The 15672-nt window shown below is 37.1% G+C and overlaps 1 protein-coding gene across 3 annotated transcripts in view; it reads left to right on the top strand.

The window, feature by feature from the left end:
* The window catches only part of XPO4 (exportin 4), a 114815-nt gene that overhangs the window by 46030 nt on the left and 53113 nt on the right, over positions 1–15672 (top strand). For all 3 annotated transcript variants that reach the window (XM_062194539.1, XM_062194540.1, XM_062194541.1), the window contains exon 6: positions 532–685. In XM_062194539.1, the coding sequence (XP_062050523.1) occupies positions 532–685 (154 nt within the window). The remainder of the gene's footprint in view (positions 1–531; positions 686–15672) is intronic.

Genomic DNA, 15672 nt, shown 5'->3' with positions numbered 1-15672 from the left:
TTCAAGTGTTTAAACAAAACAGAGACTAAATACTAAAGGTCTTTAGTATTTATTTCTTACTTTCTTTGGATATAACTAATTCATCTGAAGGGACTCTGCTGGCCTTAAAAATAGGACTGGCAGAATGCCAAAGAGGGCCACGTATTTAAAATGTTATTGCAGATGGTGTGGGCTCTTTGTCTCGTATGTATTGTTTGGCTCTGGAGTAGAGTTATGTGAAGGCATTGGCTTAAATCCTAGGGCTCTGCACTATAGCAACTGACTCCTCCAGCTCTGCAGTAGTTGTCAAAGACTTGTTTCTCTATGGAGTAGCATTTATATTACAGTAAATGTATTCAAACTGGTGTCACTTGAAAGCACACTGTGATGTAAATGACGAGTAAAGACCTAAAAATGGAAAATATTCTTAAGGAAATAGGAATTTCCACTGGAAATTTTAAGGTTTTTGTTTGTTTTGTTTTATGGTTCTAAAAGGAAATGCGTTTTGAATAAGTTTTCAATACAAAGATATTTGTGATTTAATGACTGTAGGAAGAAGACCTTCGTCAGATCTTCATGTTAACTGTTGAAGTTCTACAGGAATTCAGCAGGCGGGAAAACCTCAATGCGCAGATGTCCTCCGTATTTCAACGTTACCTTGCGCTCGCCAATCAAGTCTTGAGCTGGAACTTTCTTCCTCCAAATTATATCCTTTTAACAACTCAATATTTGTGGTAATTTTAATAGACAACTTAATTATGACACAAAGTCATTTATGTCTGCAGGTTTTCTAGAGCATATTGCTGAAAGAAAGAGTTTCTATCTTTTCCTTTAAAGAAAGAGTGCCACAGTGATTTTAAACTCCACTTAGTACATTGTAGAAACATTTTGGTAGACAATGGGCAGTTGGTAATTTAGGAATAGCGGTATTCCTTGGAAAAGCAAAGGAAAAAGGTAGAAACTGTCTTTTTATTAAGAAACTTAAATTTTCTCCTTAGATATGTAGTTATGTTAGTTTTTTTTTTTTTTAAGTTGGCTTTTCTTAAAGCTAATTTGGAGTGCTTTAATGTGATCTTTATGGATGGTGATACTGTTCAAATATAGATAATAAATTAACAATATATTTGTTCTTGAAAGGCCTTTATCAATATAAAGAGCTAGAAATTTTATTTTTAGGATATTATTTATTAGTAGTACAAAATAAGTGTAAGTGGGTTTTATTATAGACACATATATTTACTTTTTTTAAATCAGGTAATAAAAGGAGAAATTTGTATTTTAGAAAGTAGTTCCTTAAACTTTATGATTTACTATTCCAGAACATCTGTTGCCTATTGGTAGGTTGAAAGTAATCATATGCAGTAGCTACCCACTCATCATAAATGTAAGTAAGTCAGACACTCCTGAGTTCAAGCCTTACCTGCTTTTAGGCAGATTAACCTCTTTGAATATGATTTTTTTCCAAATGTAAAATGATAATATGGATTGTTATGTGAATTAAGGGAAATAATACATTTAAAACTCTCAGGCAATAGTTAACTATTTATTGACTTCTTAATAGCCTCTGAATGAAATAGTTTATCATAGAATCTAGTTAGCTGTTTTATGCTGTTCTTTCTTGAATGAATATACTGCTGTATGGTATAGAAAATTAACCTCTTTTGGGTATGTTTAAAAAGTTTTTTTTTTTTGTAAGCCAGCAGAATCTATTTGGGAGAGAAATAATGAACAAACAAACAGAATGTACTGAGCCATATCAAAGATTTAGGATGAGACTCATCCTTAGAACCAAGAAGTGCTACATTCATGCATAGCACTTAGCTGGTTGTGGCTGGTAGAATTGGGGGATTTAAAATGATAGCAGTGAGTATGATTTGTTTCTTCTTTTTTCAAGTTACTGTGTACATGTGGTAGAAAAGTTACTGTGAAAGGATGTTTAGAGGAAAGTGAGTTTGTGGATTCCTCAGTCACAGTGAATTGCTTCTGTGGGGTTGAGGCTCACAGTAAGGTAAATCACTTTATTTTATCATCTCTTTCCTAGTAACTACTTGTATATCTTAAATATTTAATTCTTTTTGGTTGTTAATATGCACGCATTTCTGAGGTTTGCTTTTTAAAAAATTTCCCCTGGGAATGTTTCAGAATTTTGCTCTTGGTTATCTTTCACTTATGTTTAAAGCTCATAAGACAGATTTTCTTCGAGGGGACCCTGGTGATAGATACAGGGGCCACTGCAGTAAAATCTTGCAGTGGGAGTGAAAGATTGGGCTCAATGCTGTGCTCCAGTTTTTTTAGTTTAAAAAAACTTGGAAAACCTTAACACAGATTTACAAAGTATCAGGCCATATGGAGCTATCAAAACATTAATTATATATGTAGGGAAAATCAACGAGAATTACACTGCATATATTGTAGCCAATTTTAAAGTGTCTGTTTCAGGGAAAAATGAAGTTGGCGGAGGAGAGTGACTGTTTTGTAAAGGGAAACAGTTCTCTGGGAGTTTGGAAACAAAGTTTATGTAAAAGATACACACATATAAAATATTTTATGAAGTACTTAGATAAAGCTCTGGAAAACTTGTCATCTGAAAATGAAAAGCGCTATTGTGATGTTGCCAAAGGAAATCCTTTTTTAAAGCAAATAGATCTCGATCTCGAGGATATTCTGCTTCATGGCATACAGGTAGCTGGGTTCTTATGTTACCATAGGCGTCGGTGTAGTTCCATTTGTTGGCTAATTGAATTTCAGCGAGTATTCCTTCCTTTAAATGGATAAACTTTAAATGTAGGAGAAAGAATTTGACAGTGGGATTAAATGAAACTGCAGTTTTATCATTAATTATAGAAATCAGTTTTAAGAAGATCTGCCATTCAATCAGTAAAGAAAGAAATTATTTAGCTTTGCATCATGGAAAAAGTCGAGTAGTCAGATTTAACTTAGTTAAAATGTGCTAATGGTTTTTAAAGAATGATTTTATCATTTAGGATAAACAAATGAATAGTAAACCTTGTAAAATGTGGTTGTTTATTTTGTGTCAAATATATTTAGAGTGGTATTCTGTTAAATAAGTCTGATAAATTATCAATATTAATCCCCATTCTTAATTTTGTATAATGTCTTATTTTTATGTTTTTATTTTGATAACATTTAAAATGAGAAATACTCCCATAGCTCAGAGACTCCCTTAAGCTCTTTACCAAGATCCAGCGAGTATTAAGCTTTTATCTCATTTATTGTTTTTTTCTCACTCTCTGCCTACACACACACACACGTACATGTTTAAACACATTTTTTTCCTTGAAACCATTTGAAAGAATTGCCGCCATTATGCTTATTTACCATTGAATACTGTGTTTATTTCCCTAAGATGAATTATTTTGAAATTGCACTGTGGTTCTTTTAAGGGAACGACTTGACTTGTAAGACCATAGTATAATTTTTGGGGCCAGTGTGATGGCATAATGGATAAAACTGACGCCTGCAACCCCAGCATCCCATATGCATGTTGGTTCGCGTCCTGGCTCTCCACTTCCAATTCAGTTCCCTGCTGATGTGCCTTGGAAAGCAGTGGAAGATGGCCCAAGTCCTTGGGCACCTGCGCCTTCATGGGAGATGTGGAAGAAGCTCCTGGCTCCTGGCTCCTGGCTTAGCCCTGGCTGTAGTGGCCATTTGGGGAGAGAACCATTGGATGGAAGATCAGTCTCTCAATAATTTTTTTAAAAAAATCATAGTACAATTTTCAAAATCAAATTTAACATTGACACATTATTATTATTATTATTTAATCTACAGTCCATATTCAAATTCTGTATCCTTTTGTAAATCTGGCCCCCATCCCCCAATACATCTGTGAACTCTAGTATATTGTATTTAGTTATACTTTCTGAGTCATCTTTGATGTGGACCAATTCCTAGGCCTTTCTTTGTCTTCCTGAACTTGATATATTTAAAATATATAGACCATTTTATGTTTTAAAATGTCTCAATCTGGGTTTCACATTTTTATAGACCTTGATAGTAATGTTGTATCCTCAAGATGTTTTATCAGGAGGCACATGATAGCAGTTCGTATGAGTGGTGAGTGATTGCTTTGATCACTTGGGTGAGGTGGTTTCTTTTTTTCAGTATAAAGTTGTTGTTTCTTTTTGTAGTAAGTAATTTGTGCTATCAAACAAACTCACTTATATTAATATCCTGTTCCTCCTACAAACTTCATCCATTAGTTTTGGCATCTATTGCCGATTTTCCCCTGAATTAGTTATTACTATGATAGCTACAGAATGGTAATTTTATAATACCATTATTTCTTTTGCATTTATTTGCTGACATTTTGCTGTATGGAAGAGTGTTCCCCTTTTCCCATTTATTTATTTATTCATAAATATTATATTGACTAAAAAATTCTTATTCTTTTGGATAAATAGTAATTATTGTTATTGTGTGTTTCTATGCCCAGATTGTTTCAGATTTAGCTCCTGCAAGCTGACTTCTGTGTCATTTTGAATTGGCTCACTACTTGTATAAAAAATTTTTTTTTTTTAAGATTTGATTGTTTATTTGAAAGGCAGAGAGAGAGGTGTCTTCTATCCGTTGGTTTACTCCCCACTCCCCAAATGGCCGCAAGTGCTGGAGCTGGGCCAGTCAGAAGCCAGGAGCCAGGAGCTTCTTCTGGGTCTCCCATGCGAGTACAGTGGCCCAAGCACGTGGACTGTCTTCTGCTGTTTTCCCAGGATCATTGGCAGGGAGCTGGATTGGAAATGGAGCAGCCAGGACTTGAACTGGTGCCCATATGGGATTCTGTTGCTGGTAGCAGCAGCTTTACCTGCTACACCACAGCACCGGCCCGTCTCCATTTCTTCTAAATTCACCAGCCATTGGCATTCACTAATCTTTCTTCTTTGTGCATTTGCCTGTTCTGGACATTTCATATACATAGAATCATATAATATATAATCTTTTACGACTGGCATCTTTCACTTAGTGTAGTGTTTTCAACTTTTGAACACATCTATTGTGGTATACATCTTCATTCTGTGTTTCATTCCATTCTGTTTCCACTTAACATTCCAGTACCACATTTTTATTTATCAGTTGATGGACAGTTTGAGTTGCGTCCACTTTTTGGCTATTATGAATAATGCTGCTATGAACATTCATGTATGATTTTTGTGTGGACTCAAAGAATGGAATACCATAGTAACTCTGTGTTTAACTTTTTGAATAATTACCATGCTGTTTTCCAAAAGTGATTGTATCATTTTACATCCTCACCAGCATTATATGAAGGTTTCAGTTTCTTCACATCCTAGCCAACACTTGAATCTGTAATCCTAGTGGGTGTGAAGTAACATCTTCTTGCAGTTTTAATTTGCAATACTTTAATAGTAAGTACTGCTGTGCATCATTTTACGTGGCTATTAACCATTTGTATGTTTTTGCAAAAACCTATTAAGTACTTTAACTTATTTTAAAATTACTGAGTTGTATCTGTATATTTTGGATACAAGTTCCTTAGCACATGTGTGATTTTCAAATATTCCCTCCCATTCTGTGGGTTGACTTTTAATTTTTTATCTTTGAAGACATAGAAATTTTAATTTTGGTGATGACCAAATTATCACTTCTTCTTTGTTGTCAATTCTTAGAAACCATTATCTGATGCTAGTTTACAGAGTGCCCATGTTTTCTTCTATAACTGGCTTCTTACATATTGTCTGTCATGTACTGTATCATTCTCTTATCCATTTTGAGTTAATTTTTGTAAATTATATGAGATAGTGATCCAATGTCATTCTTTCATTTGTGAATATCTAATTGTCCCAGCAGATAATTGACTTGATTAGAAAGGTAGAAGAGGCTGATAGAGTAAGAACTGACTGACGTAGTGTCATCTTGGTGAGTGGTTGCTGTCTCAATGTTTTATTTTGTTTGCCCTAAAACTTTTTGATTTAGAACGCAAATGGATTTATAGAGAAATTGTTCATTTTGATCACTGGTCTGTAGAGTTATATATGCTTACATAACCTTCCATCTTTATGTTGGTAGGTATTGAATAGATACTTGTTTGTGAATAAAAGGATGTGATTATACCCAAAATGTATATTAGATTGCCTCAAAGGCTATCTTGAGAGCTTAACTGCTGAGGGTTTTGGAAATTTTTTATAGAGAAGTAGCATTTAAATTGTGTCTATAAACTGTTACTGGGAAAACTAGTTGAAGTTCACTCAGTACTGGAGCTAGCATTTCCAAAGAAAGGTATTGACAAGAGTACAAGGATTAAATATTTAGGTATTTATTGCTTAACAGCATTATGTTCTCATGTTTAAAGAACTTTTTTTTTAAGTTTAATTTTTTGAAAGAGTTACTGTAACTCTGAGGTAGAGAGAGAGAGACAGAGAGACAGAGACAGAGACAGAGGTTTTCCCATCCGCTGGTTCACTTCCCAATGACCTCAACAGCCGGAGCTGAGCTGATCGGAAGCCAGGAACTAGGAGCTTTTTCTAGGTCTCCCACGTGGGTACAGGGCCCAAAGGACTTGGGCCATCCTCCGCTGGTTTCCCAGGTACATTAGCAGGGAGCTGGATCAAAAGTGGAGCAGCTGGGATTCAAATATAGGATCCCATATGGGATGCCGGCCACTGCAGGCTGGGGCTTTAACCACAGCACTGGCCCCTTAAGAACTTGTTTTGCAGTTACCTTAGGTCAATATTTGTATCATAGCTCTATAGGAGAGGTTTTCAATTAGGGGCAATTTTGCACACTTGAGATATTTGGCACCATCTGCAGGTGGGGGTTTACTAGTGGCAGCTAACATTTAGATTTAGAGGTCAGGAATCCTGCTCAGCATCCCACAGTGCACACAGTACAAGCCCCCAACAAGCAGTTGCTGGACCCAAAGTGTCATTAGTAATCCACACACAAAAAACATGAATGTATATGGTAGTATTATTCATAATAGAGAAAAAGTGGAAATAGTCTGAATGTCCATAAAATGATGAATGTGTAAATAGAAGATGGTAGACCCATATAATGGAATATTACTAAAAGAATACTGACACATTACAACATAGATAAACTTTGAAAATTTATTTTAAGTCAAAGCAGCCATTGAGAAAAATCCATATATGGCAAGTCTGTTTTTTGTTTTGTTTTGTTTTGTTTTTTTGGGTTTTTTTTGAGGGTGGAGCAGGGGGAAAGGCAGTTACAGATCGGTGGAGGACTCAGTCTTTCATCTGCTGGTTCATTCACCAATTGACCACAACATCCAGGGCTGAGCCAGGCCGAAGCCAGGAGCTAGGAGCTTCTTTTAGGTCTTCCATTGGGTGGGCCTAGCACTTAGACCATCTTTTGCTTGCTTTCTCAGGCACATTAGCAGGGAACTAGGTCAGAAGTGGAGCAGCCAGGTCTTGACCGTTGCCATTATGGGATGCCGGCTAAACAGGTGGTGGCTTTACCTGCTGTGCACAGCTCTAGCCCCAAGAGTAGACAAGTCTGTAGAGACAAGAAGATTAAGATTACCTAGAGCATGTGTGGTTAGGAAGATATGAGAGGCAACTGCTGTGGTTGGCGTTGTTGCATAGAGGGTTTAGCTGCTGCCTGTGACACTGGCATCCCATGTTGGCACCAGTTCAAGTCCTAGCTGCTGTGCTTCTGATCCAGCCCCCTGCTATAATGCACCTGGAAAGGCAGAGGAGAATGGCCAAAGTTCTTGGTCCCCTGCCACTCAGTGGGAGACCCAAATGGAGTTCCAGGCTTCTAGATGGGGCAGTTGTAGCCATTTGGGGAGTGATCCAATGGATGGAAGATCTCTCTGTCACTCTGCCTTTTAAGTAAGTAAATCTCTAAAATATATCTATCTGTCTAGGGGAACTGCTATTAAGTTAATATCAGTTAATTAAGTTAATGTTAACAATATCAGTTCCCCTGGATAGGGAGGGGATAGGCTGGCAGAGGCATTTGAGGGGACAGCCTGTGTGGTCTCCCAGGTTTTCAGATCAGCAGCACTTTCTCCTGTCTGCCAATCTAAGACCAAATTGTACAGCAAACAACTATGTAAGCAGTGGGGAAAGAAGGAAGTTGAGGGAAACTCTCCAAATAACTGAGATTTTAATTACTGATTAGGTTCTTGCCTGTCGCCACAGCTGTGTTTTACCTACTGACTATCTGTTGCAAGGTCCTCTGGCATGCTACAGCTGATCCTAACGATCTTTTGAAAGGCGTTTATGATTATGATGCCCATATTACTAGTCAGTAAAGGTGTAAGTAAATTTATTGATTCCTCCACATCATTTGTTGGCGAGCCTCTCGGTTCGATCTTCAGAGTGTGACCTGTCAACCCCACAGCTCAGAGTTTTCTCCCCAAGAGGTTTCCTGGCTGCACTTGGGAAAGTGCCAGGTTTTGCTGGGGAGGCCACCTCAGAGGACTGAGACCCAGATGAAGTTCAGGCTCCTGGCTTTGGCCTGGCACAGCCCCAGCCATTGCTGACATTTGATGAGTGAACCAAAGGTTGAAAACCCTCTCTCTGTGTGTCTCTCCCTCTTTCTCTGTAACTCTGTGCTTCAAATAGATAAAGTAAATCTTTTTAAAAAATGTAATCACCTCCCAAATGTCCCACTCTTTAAAAAAATAAAAAAGGTAGAGGCAGCTGCTAATCTTTCTGAAGTGATTTTCATGTTTCATGGTCTTGGTTGCATAATTCTGTGAATATACAAAACTGTTGAGTTGCACACTCAATGGCTAGACTGTTGATCCTTTACAGATATACATTATTCTAAGGTTTGGAAACCCTGCTTTCCAGATCTGCTGTCCCTTATCAGAAGAATTATAGAGGGAGAATGGGGGTAGAGATAAAAGTTTTGTGAGACATTCCTGTGATGGGGCCATTGAAATTAAGGGAGTGGGGGTTAGGGGTAGGCATTCGGTGTAGGGTTTAAGACCCCATTTGGGACACCCCCATCCCATATCTAAGTGTATGGGTTTGAGTTCTGGCTTTGCTCACTGTTCTAGCTTCTGTCTTATATGCACCCTAGAAGGTGGCAGGTGGTAGCTGAAGTAGTTGGGTACCTACAACTCTAGATAAGAGCTCTTCCTTTCTCTTTATTGAAAAAGGAGGTATGTCCTTTGAATTCCCAGTTCCATTAATTAGTCTAGGTTATTTCAGTTCAATAGATTCTTAATTAATGTCACTATTTTCAAGTCAGTCATGAATTGTGCTGTGAAGCTTAGAGTTGCATTATTTGGAAAATGAAACTTATAGGAAGATTTTAGAGAGCTGTTTGCTGATTGTTTTTATCTAATAATTGACAAAATCCTATCCTCAAGAAATTGTAATTGAGATTTCACTTATTAATATCTAAAATGAAAATTTTAAAACTAAGTTTTTAATTTGTTTGAGAGATATGGAGAGTGTTCCCATCTGTTGATTCATTCTTCAAATGCCTACGATGGCAGGGGTTGAAGCCAGGAGTTAGGAGCTCAATCTAGGCTCACATGTGGTTGGCAGGAACCCAGATAGTTGAACCATCACAGCTGCCTCCCTGATTCTACATTTGCAGCAAGCTGGAGCTAAGATACTCTAATGTAGGAGACAGGTATCTTAACTGGCTGACACCCTCCCTGCATTGTCTTTATGTAGATACCTTTATGTAGACATCTTTATGTATCTTTATCTTTATGTAGATAAGGATCATGTGTATACTTTGATAAATAATTCGTCTCCTGTGATGAATCCCCATGATCAGTAAGTGGGGTCCCACAGCTCAGCCTAAGTTGGATTTTTAATATCCTTGCAAGAGAGAAGTCTGGTTTTTCTCTTCTCTTCTGTTGTACTGACTAGCCCCTCTACATGAGGGTATGTAGGTAAACAGTCTTTGGAGTGGAATACACAAGAGAGCATTATCACCTCTAAGTTCTCTGAGCTAACCCCCAAAGCAGTGTCTAGTTGTCATCAACACCTAGGTTGGTAGTTTAGCTGAATCAGAGTGATGGAAAATGTAATCTGACTGCGGTAAGCCTTACTTAGTGTAGCAATAATCTTAGATTATTATTATTTTTTTTTTATAGGCAGAGTGGACAGTGAAAGAGAGAGACAGAGAGAAAGGTCTTCCTTTTCTGTTGGTTCACCCCCCAATGGCCACTGCGGCTGGCGCACCGCGCTGACCCAAAGCCAGGAGCCGGGTGCTTCTCCTGGTCTCCCATGCGGGTGCAGGGCCCAAGGACTTGGGCCATCCTCCACTGCCCTCCTGGGCCACAGCAGAGAGCTGGCCTGGAAGAGGAGCAGCCAGGACAGAATCCGGCGCCCTGACTGGGACTAGAAATCGGTGTGCTGGCGCCACAGGCGGAGGATTAGCCTAGTGAGCCATGGTACCGCCGGCCATAATCTTAGATTCTTAATTATTAAAATCTCTTTAGAAAATAGTATTCATTAGGTAGGTATCATTTTTCTTTACAAAATAGAATGAAGTTGAAACTGTTTCATACAAAAGACCTTGATTAAGATTTTAAGCTCATTTTTAGAATAAGTCAACTAAAATGTAGATGATATATCATGTCTTATTGCTTTTCTTTGAAACAGCAGTTATTCATAAGTGATAGTCATGCTCAGGAACATATGTTTGGCATTGATAAACAATAGATGTGTGAATGACATGAAATGTTGCACTGAAAAGTGTAGGTGTTTCATTTTTTAAAAAAGCAGTATTGATATAATTCACATAACATGAAATGTGCAATTGTTATAGAATTGTGCAGCTTCTCTATCATTTTAACTTTAGGGAATGTTTATCACCCCCAAAAATCCTGCCTGTGCCCTTTAGCAGTCATCTTGTCACTCTTCTCTACCCTCCCCCCCTTGTATTTACAGTCAAGCAAATTTCCACAAGTAGGTTAAGACAATTCCACGGAAAAGAATAGTACGTGCCAAATAATGAAGTTGCACCATATGCGATAATATGTGTGAATTCAGGATGGTTTATCAGTTTCCACAAGAAAGAAAGCTGAGGTTTTAATAGGGATTGCATTGAATCTGTTGATCAATTTGTGGAGTAATGCCATGCTTTTTTTTTTTTTAAAGTTTTCTGATCCACTTTAACATCTTTAATTTCTTTCAACACTTTCATAGGTTTATTAAATTTATCTTAAATATTTCTTTTTTTAAAAAGAGATTTGTTGCTTATTTATTTGAAAGAGTTACAGAGAGAGGAAGAGATAGAGAGAAAGATTGAGATACATCTTTTATCCGCTAGTTCACTCCCCAAATGGCCACAATGTCTGGGGCTGGGATAGGCTGAAGACAGGAGCCTGAAGCTTCTTCTAGATCTTCCATGTGGGTGGAGAGGCCCAAGCAGGTGGGCCATCCTCTAACGCTTTCCCAGGCACTTCAGCAGGGAGCTGGATCAGCTCCAGGTCTCGAACCAGCGCTTACATTGGGTGCCAACACCACATTTGGAAGCTTAACCTGTTAAGTCACCAACACCAGCCTTGTAAGTATTTTCTTAATTCAGTTGTAAGTTGATTTCTTAAAGACTTACTTATTTATTTGAAAGAGTTACACAGAGAGGGAAAGAGAGAGAGAGAGACATCTTCTCTCCATTGGTTCATTCTCCAGATTACTGTAACAGCTAGGGCTGGTCCAGGAGGAAACTGGAAACAAGGAGCTTCTTCCAGGTCTCCCACATATATAGCAGGGGTGCAAGCTGCTTTCTCCACTGCTTTCAGAAAACCATTTGGGAACTGGATCAGAAGTAGAGCAGCCAGGACACAAACCAGTGCCTGTATGGGATGCGGGCATCACAGATGGTGGCTTTACTTGCTATAGCACAAAACTGGCCCCAAATTTCATTTTTATATTGTTCATTGCTGGTGTATAGAAATCAATCCAAGTAGGTTTTATCTGTTGATCTTGTATTCTGTAACCTTGCTGATCTCATTTATTTACTCTAATAGTAATTTTTACTGAATTTGGGGGGACGTTCTATAAAATAATAATTTATAGACATAACATGTTTTAATTTGTATCATGTGTAGATTTTCCATCTGCCTAAGGTTGTTTATGAAAGCATCTACCTCCTTAGGCCTGGCTGGTGCGAAGTCGCTAGCTCCTGGGATTTTGTGCATGTTACTGCAGTAAACATCTGTGCCTTCCCCACAGTACATTCCTCTGGCCCTCCTGCCCCCATGTCAGTTCTGTTGAATTAGTTTTAAGATGAAATCCACCTACTTTTCATTATGTTTTAAATCACCATTATCCAAAGAAAGTGTCCCATTCCTGGGATCCTTTTTCTGCCACCACTCTGACTTAAAGTCTGGTGCAGAGGTGCGGGATGCTCTTCCCTCCGCCTCTCACAGCCGACCTGTGTGCCCTTTCCAGTGAGCGGCATTCCCCGGCCAGCTTTCCTCTTACCCTGGCTTCCTTTGCGGTGTTTCTCTGCCTGGATGCATTCTCTCTCACTGCCCAGTCGTCTGCTAGTTGTACTTCAGCTGTGTACTCTAGACCAGTTAAGTGGCTTTGATGATGCCTTTTCAGATGCATATTATATATGATTTCTTCCCATTTGGCTCATTTCTCAGTTGTGGTTTTTCACCCATTCACTTATGTATATGTTTACCTACTCTGAAGCTCCATCATAGCATGGACCATGGTTTTACCCACTGTATCGTTAGCAACGAACACAGATGTTTAACAAATATTTATTACTTAATTATTGAAGGAAGCCAATTCAGAACTGTTGGCTCAGTTCTGGAATGTTGTTTATACTGCTAATAGAATTCAACTAGTAGTTCACCTAGTTTCCATAAATGCTTTCGAGTTTTGGCAGTACTATCATAAATGACAATATTGTTTTGTAATAAGCATTTTTGGCAGGTGTATGTGGTATGTGAGCTTCAGTAATATTTCTTTTTATAGTTTGGTTACACTCTGCCTTTTAATGGTATTCTATTTTTGTGGATCTGATTTGGTTTTGATCAATTTTTTAAGCTTAATCTCTTGGGGAGAGCTAACAGATCAGAGAATAGTAAAGAATTATAAAAGTTTATATATAAGTTGGGATTTCCAGTGAGGCCGATTTACTATTTAGAGACAACATTCGGAAAACCATTTGGGTGAAGGACGTTCTCTTTTATTTCAAAGGACTTTGGTTTGGTTTCTTAGACCATAAGGTTTCTTAGCATCTGTAAGATTAGGCATTTAAGTTTTGTGCTAGGAAGAGAAATAACAATTTTTGTTGTTAGGAAAATTAGTAGTGAAGGAAGTTAATGAAAACTGGACTCCTTGTCACTCCTGAAATTTTGTTTGGATGATAAAGTGGGTTAAAAGTAATGAGAACCTAGAGATATTAAAGTGTTTTCTACCTTTGTAAAATGTCTAATGTTGCTACAAGATCTAACTAATAAGAATAGGTGAGGAGAAATTTTCATATTGTCCATATTTATCTGAGGATAATTTGCAGCTATTGCGTGACTCATTCAATTATTAATTTTTTTTACTATCAGTCACAGACATAAAATGATACTCTTACTGAAGGAGTTTATAGCTGAATGAAAACTTATTTGCACATTTGAGGACCCTTGTATTTCCCAAAGTGACCTTTTGCCCCTTCATGTTAAGATATATGTACTAGCTGATAACAGTGTGTGTTGTTTGAAAACTCGAGACAGAGACTTAGTAGGATTATCCAGTGACAGTCAGTAGCAGGGTGTGATTAAGCTCTGTCCTTCTGGCTCTTGGCCTAGTGTGTGTTTGTCTCTGGTCATGCAGTTATAGAATAAGGCAGGTGCTACTTTTATATGCTGTTGATTTCTCAGAAGCTGGTGAGCTTTCCTAAGCAGAGAATTTTAGAGCTAGATAAGGATCTTTGCAAGAGAGGAGCAGGGCACGGAGAGTAAATTATTTGCTGTTTGGTGGTGCATACAGTTTACATGGAGCTGTCTGTAATTGATTTTTTGGGGATTAAGATGATGAACTTAGAAAACTGGTTAGGTTTTAGCACTTCAGGATTGGTGCCTTGCTAAGAGTGAATGAGCCTGTGTTTGAAAGAAGAATCATTGTATTATAACTCCTGATTCATTAATTTGGTGAAAGCATGGGAAGGTAAAATAAGATTAAATGTGGCTGACAAATGTTTCCTAAAAGATCCAGGGTTATTAGAAGACTGGGAGCAGCCTATTTTCCTGTCTTCTTGGTGGCACTGTATTTTGCTGGGTTACAAATGGATTATTCTGATATAAAAATATAAGTTAACACAAGTTTATTATTTATTTTAAAAATATATATAAAGCCCAAGAAAATTCTTGAATTATATTGATTTGAATTTTGATTAAATGACAGCTCTGTAATTCATGCCAATCAGTTGTGACTTTATGTCTCATAAAATCTGACTAGAATGAAATATGTATAATAAAAGATTGTTTAGTAAATTATCAGTCACTAACTTCTAAATACTGTTTAAAAATCTTTCTTAAGTGTAGAAATGTAAGATTTCTAAATTTTGGTGATTACAGGTTTTTTTTGTTTTGTTTTGTTTTTAAAGTATTCCAGTTTAAGTATTGTTTGGGGTGGAAATGGCATGTTAAATTTCTTACACATACAGACAGAATATTCAATTATTTGGGAATATCAAATTAAAAATTGAATTAGTTTACTTTCTTGTAGTATTTTGAATGTAACATGTATGATCCAGAGCTGTATACAGCTTTTTCACTTAGACTGATGTGCTCTTAAATAGTTTTTAAGCAATTCAACAATAATCCATATAGATACATAAAATAGTCTTTCTGGAACTGCTGCATACTATAAGGTCTGTAGTGAGGTTCCTCCCACATAGAGCCCACAAGGTCTCTCCTGTTCAGAAGGAACAACTTCAGTAGTTTTACAGGAAAATCTGGTAGCTAAAATAGAATTCTTCAGAATAGCACTGTTCTTGAAAACTTGTCCTGTTCATTATTAGACTATTTTTTTGTTGTTGTTATGTTTAATGCTTTAGGGGTTAATTACATGCTCTTTTATTAGAATGGGATGTTATTTGTAGTTATGGTTGTGTCTTGCCAGAAAAAAATTTTTTTACATATATATATATATGCATTTTTATTATATAAAAATGTTAGTAAAACTGTCGGGTTAGCTGACAAAAACAAGGTATATTGTATCTTTAATGTTGTAGATTAGCTCTTCAATGAAAAAATATAGTCTCTTTACATGGAATGTTACAAGTACTTTTTTTAAATAGTAGGCAAACATCATGCCAAAGGTAAAAATCCTCTTCAACTTTCAGGTTGAAAGACATTGAACTTCAAAATAGCTAATAGGGAAACTACTATCCGATAGGCATTTGATATTAAACTCAAAAATCTCCCTGTGCTGTTTGCCACCTGTAAGATATTCAGGTTGTAACAACATTCTGGTTATCAACCTTGTAAACAAAATTTGGCTATACATATTGTGGCACTAAGGACAATGTGTTTAGAAAAGCCCACAATCAGGAGAGACTGAATCTAAGATTTTTAAAATGAGGTTTGAAGATTTTGAACCTAATGTTTGAGTGAACTATGCAATTAATTTCGTTTTATCTCTGGATAAAGCAGTCTGTCAAACTCATTTCATTTCCCTTTATAGAAATAATTAATGTTCACATGTATTTATGAAATGTATGTTTTTAATAGTGAAAGATAGATTATTACATAAGAACCTTGGTTGA

This window comes from Lepus europaeus, chromosome 6 (genome assembly GCF_033115175.1).
Source record: "Lepus europaeus isolate LE1 chromosome 6, mLepTim1.pri, whole genome shotgun sequence".
NCBI classification, from domain to species: Eukaryota; Metazoa; Chordata; class Mammalia; order Lagomorpha; family Leporidae; genus Lepus; species Lepus europaeus.
The sequence above is the reverse complement of the archived record's forward strand: the minus strand, read 5'-3'. Positions and strand labels throughout refer to the sequence as shown.